We start from the raw sequence: 13850 nt of genomic DNA, 5'->3' as shown, positions 1-13850 counted from the left end.
CCAACTTTTCCCCTGCAAGAAACCTGCCTGGTGAACTCAAGACACAGGCCCACAGGAACAGCTGAAGACCTGTAGAGAGGAAAAACTACACGCCCGAAAGCAGAACACTCTGTCCCCATAACTGGCTGAAAGAAAACAGGAAAACAGGTCTACAGCACTCCTGACACATAGGCTTATAGGACAGTCTAGCCACGGTCAGAAATAGCAGAACAAAGTAACACTAGAGATAATCTGATGGCGAGAGGCAAGCGCAGGAACCCAAGCAACAGAAACCAAGACTACATGGCATCATCGGAGCCCAATTCTCCCACCAAAGCAAACACGGAATATCCAAACACACCAGAAAAGCAAGATCTAGTTTCAAAATCATATTTGATCATGATGCTGGAGGACTTCAAGAAAGACATAAAGAACTCCCTTAGAGAACAAGTAGAAGCCTACAGAGAGGAATCGCAAAAATCTCTGAAAGAATTCCAGGAAAACACAATCAAACAGTTGAAGGAATTAAAAATGGAAATAGAAGCAATCAAGAAAGAACACATGGAAACAATCCTGGACATAGAAAATCAAAAGAAAAGACAAGGAGCTGTAGATACAAGCTTCACCAACAGAATACAAGAGATGGAAGAGAGAATCTCGGGAGCAGAAGATTCCATAGAAATCATTGACTCAACTGTCAAAGATAATGTAAAGCAGAAAAAGCTACTGACCCAAAACATACAGGAAATCCAGGACTCAATGAGAAGATCAAACCTAAGGATAATAGGTATAGAAGAGAGTGAAGACTCCCAGCTCAAAGGACCAGTAAATATCTTCAACAAAATCATAGAAGAAAACTTCCCTAACCTAAAAAAAGAGATACCCATAGGCATAAAAGAAGCCTACAGAACTCCAAATAGATTGGACCAGAAAAGAAACACCTCCCGTCACATAATTGTCAAAACACCAAACGCACAAAATAAAGAAAGAATATTAAAAGCAGTAAGGGAAAAAGGTCAAGTAACATATAAAGGCAGACCTATCAGAATCACACCAGACTTTTCGCCAGAAACTATGAAGGCCAGAAGATCCCGGACTGATGTCATACAGACCCTAAGAGAACACAAATGCCAGCCCAGGTTACTGTATCCTGCAAAACTCTCAATTAACATAGATGGAGAAACCAAGATATTCCATGACAAAACCAAATTTACACAATATCTTTCTACAAATCCAGCACTACAAAGGATAATAAAGGGTAAAGCCCAACATAAGGAGGCAAGCTATACCCTAGAAGAAGCAAGAAACTAATAATCTTGGCAACAAAACAAAGAGAATGAAAGCACACAAACATAACCTCACATCCAAATATGAATATAAAGGGAAACAATAATCACTATTCCTTAATATCTCTCAACATCAATGGCCTCAACTCCCCAATAAAAAGACATAGATTAACAAACTGGATACGCAACGAGGACCCTGCATTCTGCTGCCTACAGGAAACACACCTCAGAGACAAAGACAGAAACTACCTCAGAGTGAAAGGCTGGAAAACAACTTTCCAAGCAAATGGTCAGAAGAAGCAAGCTGGAGTAGCCATTCTAACATCAAATAAAATCAATTTTCAATTAAAAGTCATCAAAAAAGATAAGGAAGGACACTTCATATTCATCAAAGGAAAAATCCACCAAGATGAACTCTCAATCCTCATCTTCGGTTGGTTTATATACAAGTGTGCAATTTCTAGGCTTGAAAGTAAAATGATGCTATCTGGTGCTGGATAGAGGAGCCTTATTTTTTATTATGGCAGTTTGCTATTTTTGTAACATGGTGATTTGGTTGAACACAATAAAGTACAGTAGTAACTGAAAAAAAAAAAAGAATGGAACTAAGGGCAGGGAGGGTGGCAAATGTCTTTAATCCCAGCCCTCAGGAGGCAGAGGCAGGCAGATAGGTCTTTGTGAGGTAAAGACCAGTCTGCTCTACAATAGGCAATTCCTCAGCAGCCAGGGCTACCTAAATGAGACCTTGTCTACAACAACCACCACAACCACAACCACCACAACCACAACCAGCAAGATAAACACAGGAAGAGTGGAATTGAGAATTTGAGTATTGGTTTACTGTACGGGCAGTGGGTGGCAGTCTGAGCCTACAAAGTTAATTGTCTGACAAAACAGACAAAAATCACTCCAAGGCAAGGTAACAGAATTTAAAATCTCTATAACCTAACATTCGCAAAATAAAACTAAAATGTTTTTGGCATATAGAGAAAGAAAACTATGACTCAGTCTCCAAAGAAAACACAAATCACAAATGTCAGTCTTTACTTGATAAAGATATTGACTCTACCAGATAAAGACTTTATTGAATTGAATAATTTAATTGACATAATTGAAACAATTCTCAATGAGGAATTGAAAGTATGTTCACAATGAATAGAAATATAAGATGAATTTAAAAAAAGAAATATAAGAAATGCCAATAAACAGAAAATATAAAAGATAATAATGGAAATTTTAGAATTTAAAAATACAGTATCTAAACAAAAACATTCACATGAGTTTAAAAGCAGAATGAGAATGAAGGACAAAGTGAGTGATCTAAAAGCAGATGGAAAAACATCCACCTGAAGGGACAAAAGTGGACAAAATAAAGGAACAGGGGCTAGGGATATAGCTCAGTCATAGAGAGCTTGCTTAGTGAGCACAAAGCCTTGAGTTCTGTTCCCAGCGTTATAAAATCAGATGTAGTGGCTCACCTTAGTACTTGAGAGGTGTAGACAGGGGCATAAGAAGTTCAAGGTCATTTTATGCTATGTAGAGAATTTAAGATGACCCTGGGCTACCTGAGACCCTCAATACCAATACCAAGCAAGCAAGCAGCAAGCAGCAAGCCAGCCAGCCAGCCAGCCAGTCAGCCAGCCAGCCAGCCAGCCAGCAAAAACAACAGGTACAGAACCTAGGCTCTGTGGAACACACTTATTTTATTCTGTATTTTGTATTTTGTTATTGTTGTTGTTATTTGAGATGGAGTCCTTTCTTTGTTTGGTTGTGTTTTGTTTTGTTTTTTTGGGGTGGGGGGACAGGGTCTCTTGAAGTCTTAAACAGCCATGCCCAGCTAAGACAGAGACAGGGTCTAGCTAGGGTGGCCTCACACTTGGGAATCTTTCTGCTTCACTCTCCTAAGTACTAGGATTAAAGTTTATACCACTATGTGGGGATCTCTCTGTGGAAGAATTTTAAAAAGTTTAACATATAGGGACTTGGAAAAAGAGAAAGGATACAGCACAAAAATATCTGAAGAAATATGGTAGAAAGTTCTAGAACTTAAGTTACAGATTTAAGTGTATGGGTTTGGTAGGGCGTGATGGTGTACCCTATAACCCCAGTACTTGGGAGGCAGAGGCAGATGGATATCTGTGACTTGGGGCCAGTCTGGTTAACAAATTGAGTTCCAGGCCAGCGAGGCCTACACAGTGAGACCCTATCTTAAAAAGAAAAACGAAGCATATAGACTCAAGCTCCTTTTCCTGGAGCCTCCTCAGTGGTCAGCAGAATCAAGGAGAAGCTGTGCATTTCCTTCCCAGCCACCAGCCGTCAGAAACACACATTGCAGTGGACGATTGCAGTGGACGATGGAGGCCAACTCTGTACTTTCTACGAGAAGCACAGAGCCACACAGAAGCGCAGGAGCACAGAAGGAGCTGCTGGTGCTCTGGGTGAAGAGGAGAAGTGTTATGTTGTCCTAATCAGCAGTGGGAATGACAAACCTCATGAAGCGAGGTTTCTCGACTCTTGACCGAGTGCAGCAGCTGTTGAGTAAGGGGCACACTTGTTACAGGCCAAGGAGAGATGGAAAGAGGAAGCCCAAATCTGTTCACGGATGCCTGGTGGATGTCTAATCTGGGTTCCCAACTCGGTCACTGTCAAAAAGGGGGAGAAGGCTATTCCTAAACTGACAGATACTACCGTGCCTCAGTGCTTGGCGATCAGAGGAGCTTGCCGAATCCTATTGCTTTTCAGTCTTTTTAGTGAAGATGATGTCTGCCAATACATTGTCAGAAAGCTCTTGAACGATGAAGGGAAGAAGGCTGGGACCAAGGCACCCAAGACTTACAGTCTTGTTACTTCACTTGTTCTGCAACAAAAATGCCAAATGGAGAAGACTGCAGAATATGCTAAACTTTTCGCCAGGAGAATGAAGGAAAGCAAAGAAAAAAAAAAAAACAAACAAAAAAACCAGGAACAGATTGCCAAAAGATGCAGGCTATCCTTGGTTAGAGCTTTTATTTCTGAGTCCAGCCAAAAATAAGTCTTTAAGAGTAACAAGTAAATGATCAGATCTGGAAGGAGAATAGGTAGATTAAAGAGGCTTAGTGAACTCCCGACAGGATAAATTAGAAGAAATCTATGCTTAGTTATGTCATTATCAAGCTGCTCAAGACAAACATAAAGACAATTTCATGAAAACAGTCAGAAAAATGATCCTTTCCAGATAGCCGAAAATGATTTAAGGGCTGTCATTTCTAAAGAGAAGCAAGGGATGGCCAGAAGGCAACGGAATATCTTTAAATTACTGAAACATCCCAGACAACCTATAATTCTGTATGAGACAAATAATCTTGAAGAATGAAGGTGGACTAGACATTGTCAGATAAATAGCAGTGAGAATGGTCACTGCCAGAACCCTCACTATAAAAGATACCAAGGTCCTTCAAGGGAAGGACATGATATCAAAGGCAAACATGGGTGTCTAGGAGTGAATGAGGGGCATTGGAAGGAGCAAAAATATATGGGTAAAGATGGAGGATCCAGGATTTAAGACCAAGAGCTGGAGATTCTGCTCAGCAGTTAAGAACCATTCCCAACACCCACAGGGTAGCTCACAACCATCTGTCACTCCAGTCCCATGGGATCTGATACCCTTTTCTGGCCTCTACAGGCACTGAACACATAAGATAACTGCAGCATAAACAATAGTGTAATATAACCCTAGAACTCAGAACGTGAGAGGCAGAAACGGGAGGCAGGAGGCAGGAGTTCAAGGTCATCCTCAGGTGTACATTGAGTTCAAAGCTAGTCTGGGCTCTATGAGACCCTGTTTTAAAAACAAATGAAAAAGTAAACATACAAAGTAAAAGATAGAATATATACTTGAGATGGGATAAGTGGACCTACGTAATTGTGAAGTTTCTGTATTTCACATGAAGTAGTGCTGTATTAATTTTAAGTATGCTGTAAAAAATTTAAAAATAGATTTTAAGTCCTATGTTAACTCTAATTAGACTGTGAATAGACAAAAGATATGTAATGTAACCCCCTAGAGAAGTCACTAAAAATAACACAAAAATGAATAGCTAAATTACAATTGATAAAATAGAATTAAAATGCTTTTTATGTCTTTTGTGTTTTTGTTTTTTTGGGGGGGCAGGTCTTTTTTTTTTTTTTTGGTTCTTTTTTTCGGAGCTGGGGACCGAACCCAGGGCCTTGGGCTTCCTAGGCAAGCGCTCTACCACTGAGCTAAATCCCCGAGAACTGGGGGGGCAGGTCTTATGAAGCCCTGGCTGGCCTGGGATCCACCAAGTAAACCAGGCTGACCTTGAACTCACAGAAATCTGCCTCCCTCTGCCCCTGAGTGCTGGGATTAAAGATATGCACCACATACCCAGCTAAATTGAAAAAGTTACTTATATGTCTGTGTGTATGTCTCTGTGTGTATAGTACATGTATTCTGGTGACTTTGGAGGCCAGAAGAGAATGTTACATCCCTTGGAACTGGTGTTACAGGTGGCTGTAGGTTGCCTGATGTGGCTACAGGGACGAACCCTGGGTCCTTTGGAAGAATAGCAAGAACTTTAATTGCTGAGCCATCTCTCCGTCCCCGAATCTTACAAATATTTGAACACCCCTCAAAGGCAGGAAAGGAGGAGAAAAAAAGACCAATCAAAACAGAATTAACAAACAAAAGAATAAAATAGTAGATCTAAAACCAACCATATCAATAGTCAATACTTAAAGTAATTATTAACGGACTTCCATTACAAGTAAAACTTAGAATTATCAGAATAAATAAAAAGATATGTTGTCTACAACAAATTTATTATTATTATTATTATTATTATTATTATTATTATTATTATTATTATTATATTTTGAAACAGTCTCTCTGTGTTGCTCCAGCTGTCCTGGAACCCATTCTGTAGATCAGGCTGGCCTCAAACTCAGAGATCTACATGCCTCTGCCTCTGAAGTGCTGAGATTAAAGGTGTTTGCCACCGTGACTGGCTCAATATGCTTTAAATACAAACTCGCAAATGGATTGAAAGTACATGAATGAGAAAAGATAAATGGTAAGGACCCAGGAGAAATGAAAACATACATACCCAGCAAGATCCGTGTGTAGATATTTACACAAGCTTTATTCATAGTCAAAAATAGGAAACCAGAGTGCCCATTGACAGGTGAATAGTTAAACAAAATATAACATTTATGCAAAATATTACTGCTTAACAATCAGAACTTTTATAAACAACACGGACAGATCTCAGTGTCGGAATGAAGAAGGCCAGACACAAAGGTATATATACTGTATGACTCTACTTTTGTAAAATGCCATCCAATGTACAGGAGGGAAGGACACAGGGTGGGACTGAGTGTAGCGAGGTGGGAGGGGCTTTGGGCACAGCAGCAGTATTTGATATCTTGACCAGGTGATGATTTGTAAGTGTATAGAACTATGAAAACTCGCTGAGTTGTACATGTTGAATGCATGTAACTTCTGGTGTGTAGATTATTCCTCAAACCGGCAAGAGCAAACTCTTAATCTTCATGTAATTTCAGATATGCTGCTAAATTCCTATTACTTCATTCAAGTATAAAGGAGAGGTTGCTATTTTTCTGAGACCATGGCTTTTCTTTTTTAAATGAAACAAATGTCTATCTGGGTTAAAAATCTTTAGGTATCAAACACAACAGAGCTTCTAATTTAGTCTTAACACCACAGGAAAATGACTTTAATGCAGTTATCAAAGACAAACTCGACACGCAGCTGCTCATCTGGCCTGTTTTCTAAGACATCAGAGTCTGACAACTGCTTGAAGTACAGAAGGGACCCTCCGATCCCCGACCCCCACTTCTTTCTGGAATCTTCTAAGGAACAATAAATCTCTATCTTCTTTGTTTGGATTGTTAACATTCGGTATTTCCTGAGAACACATTCAGATGGGGTGTCTTTCCAAGGACCTTGACATCGATCCCTAGTAAACTCTAGGAGGAAATTTTAAACAGATGGTTTGTGAGCACTTAGCAAAGGAACCTGATATCCTTGTGTACATGACTGAGCAATGCAGGCTTGCTGACAGCCTCGTTAAGCTGATTTGTAACTGCTTCAAGACTTATACACCCAATCAGTGCAGGCTGTTGTCAACCCAGACAGATGTCGTCTAGATGCCAAAGTATATTGATCACTGTGGCCTGTTTAGTTTTGGCATATTTATTACTTATCCATTCTCTAGAAGGCTATTATAAAAACTTTATTATATGCAAATGAGGACCTATTAAGTGCACCCATGTACGCCCCGAAAGCGCAACCATAAGCAGACAGCCACGAATTATTTTGTCAGACTTGAGATGTAGAATACCCTTAATAGCACTGACATGCCTGTGCGCTCTTTGCTCATCTGCAGAGGAAGTCTTGCTATGCTGGACTTCCTTATCGCTCTCTCCCTTTTAAAGAGCAGTTTTACTACTTTAAGCAGCATTTTATTGCTTTCATTTCCTCGAGCTTTGTAAGGAAGTGCAATCTTCTTTGTGCCGTTAGTGGCTTGCTTCCCCATCTCGTATCGGAGATTCATTAGCATCGTTCCACTCTGCCCCTGTGCTCTACATTATGACGACAACGGCACAAAGTCTGTGTTCCAGACAGGTACTCCAGGCTGGTTGTATGGGTCAGAGCTGTAGGTGTGATTTTTCTGACAAACAGAAATTCTGATTTTTAACACCGTGACGCTTATTCAGTCTTTTGCAGCTAGCAGACTTTACGAAATCCTTCCCTCTCCTCACCTATAGTCTAAGTTTTTTCTTATATATTCTCTTCTAAAAGTTTTATCTCATGTTGAGGTTTTTAATCCCTTTAAATTTTATAAAGTAGAGATCCAACTTTTCTTTTTCCTGTAAGGAACACTGATCATTCTAGCATAATTTAGTAACTACATTAATCTTTTTTTTTTCATTGTTTTTCCATGGCAGCCACACCACACATTAAGATTTCATGGGACTTCTTGTTTCTGGGCTCAGCAATCTGTTCTAGACAGGACAAATGGTCTATTCCTGTGTCAGTATGGTACTGTGTATTATTTCCTGCAGTGCTGGGTGTTAAACCCAGAGCATCATGCATATGAAACAAAGGCCGTATGACAAGCCCCAACAGTCTTCTTTAACACCTTTATGAATCGTCTCTACGGCCTCAGCTTTAACATGTGCTTAACCTGAATGTGTGCATGTACATGTGGGTGTGAGTGCATGCACACTTTGCATAGGATTAGCTCATCAGATTAATTTTAAAAAGTGAGCTAAGCACACTGGCTCACAACTGTAATCTCATTTATAAGCATTTATGAGGTGGACATAGGGGAATCTGATTTTTCAGGACAGCCTAGGTTACATATGACCTAGGCTTTGCAAAGCAAGAGTCTGCCTCAGACCAAAATAAATAAGTGAAGCCGGGCATGGCAGTACAGACTTGTGATCCTAGCACTCAAGAGGCTGAAGCAGGAGCAGTGGCCCAAGGACTACACAGGGAGACCCTGTTTCAAACACCAAACCAAGTCAAAACAAAAATCAACAAAAAACCCTGATAGGGTTTTGATTGGAATCAGTTACTAGGTCACTCTGGGGAGGACTGAATTCAATTCTAATGATACTGATGTTTTCTCCACCATCATGTTCCTTCCATCCAAATCTAACTTCTTTAGGTACAGCCCCAAGAAGTATGATAATATGTACCTGTGGAGGTTTGAACAGTGATGGCCTCCACAGACTCATGTATTTTTTTTAAATACTTATTTATTTATTTATTTTATATATGAGTACACTGTAGCTGTCTTCAGACACACCAGAAGAGGGCATCAGATCTCATTACAGATGGCTGTGAGCCACCATGTGGTTGCTGGGAATTGAACTCAGGACCTCTGGAAGAACAACCAGTGCTCTTAACCACTGAGCCATCTCTCCAGCCCCAGACTCATGTATTTGAATGCTTGGCCCATAGGAAGTGGCACTAATAGGAGGTGTGGCTTTGTTGGAGTAGGTGTGGCCTTGCTGGAGGAAGTGTGTCACTGTAGTGGGAATTTAGCTAACCATTTTGTGCTCCCAGCCACCCACCAGAGTCCTCTGGATTCTCAAAAGAATCCAGAAACACACACACACACACACACACACCTTGAAAGGCTGGGCATTTCTAATCCTTTCAGCTGCTAGCAAACATTCCCCTCCAGTACTCCTGAGTTAACATCTTTTAAAATCTATATTCCATCTCTGCTACCCTAAACACAAGTGGGGAAGTGGCCTCTGTGGCCGCTTTCCCTGGTTCTCACAGGTTGGCAGGCCTTTATATCTGGTTTTCCTCCTTCCCCATAACGGTGATCTCTGCTTCCTTCCTCTCTCCTGGTTCCAAGCCTGCACAAATCTCAAAGTCTTGCCTCAGTCTACCTACCCAGCCATTGGCTGTTGGCTCTTTATTGATTGATCAAAAACCAATTAGGGACAAGGACCTTCAGCATTTGGATACAGAGATTCCCCATTTGGGGGATTAATTAAAAAACATTAGAACCAATTCCCAACATGTCATTGTGGGGGCAGACTTTGAGGTCTCCTATGCTCACGTTATACCCAGTGTGATACACAGCCTCCTTCTGAAGCCGCCATGGTTCCCACTGTGACAATAGTGGACTAAAACCTCTAAACTGCCAGCCAGCCTCAATTAAACGTTTGCCTTTATAAGAGTTGCAGTGGTCATGGTGTCTCTTCATAGCAATAAAACCCTAACTAAGACAGGTATCCCTGTTGAAATTTCTTTCTTGTATGAAAAAAAATTATGTATGTGATTGTGTGAATGTATGCCATATGTATATGGGTGCCTGAGGAAGCAAGAAGGCGGCCTTGGATCCTTGAGAGCTGTATTTAAAGGTGGTTGTAAGCTTTCCAAAATAAGTGATAGGAACCAAACCTGGGTCCTCTGGAAGAACATTGTCTTACTGTCTTAGTTAGGGTTTTATTACTGTGAACAGACACCATGACCAAGTCAAGTCTTATAAAGGACAGCATTTAATTGGGGCTGGCTTACGGGTTCAGAAGTTCAACCCATTATCATCAAAGTAGGAGCATGGCAGCGTCTGGCAAGCATGGTGCAGCAGGAGCTGAGAGCTCTACATCTTCATCTGAAGGCTGCTAGAAGACTGGCTTCCAGGTAGCTAGGACTAGGGTCTTAAAACCCATGCCCACAGTGACACACTTCTTCCAACAAGGACATACCTACTCCGACAAGGTCACACCTCCTCATAGTGCCACTCCCTGGGCCAAGCATATACAAACCATCACAGTTACTTCACAGCTGTGAAGAGACACCATGACCAAGGAAACTCATAAAAGAAAACATTTAGTTGGCGGCTTTCTTGCAGTTTCAGGGGGTTAGTCCATGGCCATTATGCTGGGAAACAGGATAGACATGGCACTAGAGCATAGAAGAGAGCTTTATATCCTGATTCACATGTAATGGGAGACAGACAGACAGACAGACAGACTAGACCTGACATTGGCACACACCCACCAATAAGACCACACTTCCTAACCCTTTCCAAACAATTCATCAAATGGGGACTAAGTTTGCAACAACTATGAGCCTATGGAGGCCATTTTCATTCAAACTGCCACAAGCAAAAGTACTCTTAACTGAATCATCTCTCCAGCTCCCAAGATTTATTCCTAAGGAGCGAGATGGAGATTAGCTCGGTGGTAGAATGCTTGCTTTGGTGCAAGGTACTAACTTTGAACTCCAGCACTGCAGCAAATAGGAAAGCAAAACTTTATTTCTGGGGTGAAATGTAGTTCAGTGGGTGAAAGCACTTGCCTCACAAGCCCAACAATCTGAGCTTGATCCCTGGAGGACACAGAAAGATGTGGCATGCCATCTGTATTCCCAGCATTCTTAGGAGGCAGAGAGAATTGTCTGGAAGCGTGCATACCAGTTATCCTGGAGTATACAGAACAGCAGAAACCAGAGATATCTTGCTTTGAAACAAGGTGGAAGCTAAAACAAACTCCCAAAAGTTGTCCTCTAACTTCTACATACATGTGTCCACATGCACACATATGTGCAAATACACATACTAATATCAAATGAAATGACAACAACAAAAATCCAAAAAGAAGATAGCAACACTGTTTCCATGCTTTATGGCTTTTTATGAGGTTAATGCTGGGTGCTAGAATTAGCAGGAGTTACCAGATCCTAAATTGATTAAGATCATTAGTAATTTGCTGTAAATACAGGCTCACACACAAAGAGAGAAAATAGGGTTTAAAAAAAAAAAAGCATACAGATTTCCCTGTTAGAGCTTATATCTGTTTCTTGGGCTAATACCTCCTTATTTGCTTTTAAAAGTTAAAAAAAAAGGAGCAAAAATAGATAAAAAGCAGAAAAGAAGTGTCATGAGAACTGTTAGTTTTGTATTATGCTGTATGAGAACAAAAAAACCACATAAAGTATGCCTATGCAACATAGATATGACAGGACAACTGAAGTCAATGTACAGAAATAAAGGTAGTGCGATGGGGATAGTAGTGCGATGGGGACAGTAGTGCAATGGAGAGAATGGTGCATCTTGGAGAGTAGTGCAACAGGGACAGTAGTGCGATGGGGACAGTAGTGCAACAGGGACAGTAGTGCAGCGGGGACAGTAGTGCAATGGAGAGAATGGTGCAACAGGGACAGTAGTGCAACAGGTCATGGGATTATGAGAGACTTCTAAGCTAAAAGTACCGTGGTGACTATTTATTTTTTAATAAAACAATAAATCATTAGAATTTTAATTTCTCTTAGTAATAGGTGTATTAAAAAGCACTACAAATACTCTATTATTTTATTCTTAATATCAGAACATGGTATTTATCTGTGGCAGGCACTGTTCTAAGTGCTTTTTGTCACAAAATTCTGAAAATTTGTATCATTCCCCCCCCCCTTGTTTTTCCTAAATGCTTCAATTACAGGTGTGGACCTACTTTTTTTTCCTTTAAAAAATAGTTGGTTTATTTATTTTCGTTGCATATGGGTGCTTTGCCTACATGTATGTTTCTGTACCATGTGTACATCCAGTACCTCACCAAAACCAGAAGAGAGCATGGGGTCCCCTAGAACTGGAGTTACAGACAGTTGCAAGCCACCATGTGGGTGCTGGGAACTGGACTTGAATCCTCTGTAAGGGCAGCAAGTGATCTTAAGCACTCCAGCCCCACATAAAAGAAAAAAAATTGAGGCAGGAGGATTGCTAGGTCAAGATCAGCATAGGAAACAGCAAAAAGAATCCTTACCATCATTGCTGGGTTCTTCAATAGGAGATGGTGAGTCTGTATGCTCTTGGATGCCTTTTGTGACCTCTACCACCTGCAGTCTTCTGACGCTAAGTAGGTTTATATCTTTCAACCCTTCCTCCAGTTCTTTGACCACTTCTTTCCCAGGCTGAGAAGTCAGGACAGTAATCTAAGATGAAATCCACGAAAATAATCAATATGCATGCTCTTCTTGATATCCAGAGAGAGAGAGAGAGAGAGAGAGAGAGAGAGAGAGAGAGAGGGAGAGAAATGTAACTTACAAATAAAATTTCACTTGCTCTTAATCAAAAGGTTAAGAAGGAATACTAATCAAATTTCATGTAGATTCCAGAGGGGACAGGTGACCCTCACAGGTCCTTTCCAGTAATCCAGACAGTCCCTAGACAGTGCCTAGTCAGTGACCAGTGAGAAGCCATACCTGTGTTCTGTCTTATTCATTCTTCACAATTTTCTTTATACACTGTAGAGAGCCAAAGGACCACTTGCTTCTAGACACTTGGGAGGAATCTGACTTGGGCCAGGACAAAAGAAGTAAACTCAAGGCAGGAATCTGGCTTTGGGCCAGGACTCGGGAAATAGGCCCAGATTAAGAACATTTACATTTGAGTTAATGCAAACCTCAGAGCAGGCTCAGTCTCCACTGAGCTTGTGTGGCAGTCAGTCCTTTTGTCTTGGTCATCCTGACCAGCCCCAAGAAAGGTGTTTACAGGATTTTGTTTATTGCCTTGCTTGTTCTTGATCCATACCTAATCTAACTATTTTGCATGTACTTAAAGTGGTATAAAAGCAGACTGGGAAATAATAAACCTGCTTCAGCCTCAGAACTGGCTGGAGTTGGCTGGAGTCATGCTACAGTTTGTCTAATTTTTTTTTTTTTCTTTTTAATCCTCGCTCCTGCTCTGGAGAACCTGTTGACAGACCAAACTGGCTTGGTCAAAACACACTGGTAGCATTTCCTCTGCTCATAATATTTTGCTCTCCCAGGAGACCAGAGGAATAAGGTGCTCAAGTTCCACTCACATATGTACACTGTGTCCTAGAGAACCTATTGCTGTTCTCCCAATGGTATGTAGCATTCTCAGATGAATTCTCTGTTTTCTTATCCCGGAGCCAGAGAAATGATTTCTTTTGACTCTAAACTATACTTAACTGCTGACCAGAATGTTGGACCTGAAGAAATATATTTGTGTATAGCTAGAATCTTTTATGCCCTGGAAATAAATGCTTTTAATGAGCAGTTTTGCTTTGGATTTTGAGACT

The 13850-nt window shown here is 40.8% G+C and overlaps 1 protein-coding gene across 1 annotated transcript in view; it reads right to left on the bottom strand.

The window, feature by feature from the left end:
- M1ap (meiosis 1 associated protein) overlaps window positions 1-13850 on the bottom strand; it is a 90784-nt gene that overhangs the window by 39077 nt on the left and 37857 nt on the right. Inside the window, exon 4 of the mRNA NM_001447412.1 lies at window positions 12570-12738. Coding sequence (NP_001434341.1) covers window positions 12570-12738 — 169 coding nt within the window. The remainder of the gene's footprint in view (window positions 1-12569; window positions 12739-13850) is intronic.

The sequence above is a fragment of the Rattus norvegicus genome, chromosome 4 (assembly GCF_021556685.1).
Source record: "Rattus norvegicus strain SHRSP/BbbUtx chromosome 4, alternate assembly SHRSP_T2T, whole genome shotgun sequence".
Taxonomy (NCBI): domain Eukaryota; kingdom Metazoa; phylum Chordata; class Mammalia; order Rodentia; family Muridae; genus Rattus; species Rattus norvegicus.
This window is presented reverse-complemented; position numbering and strand designations above follow the sequence as displayed.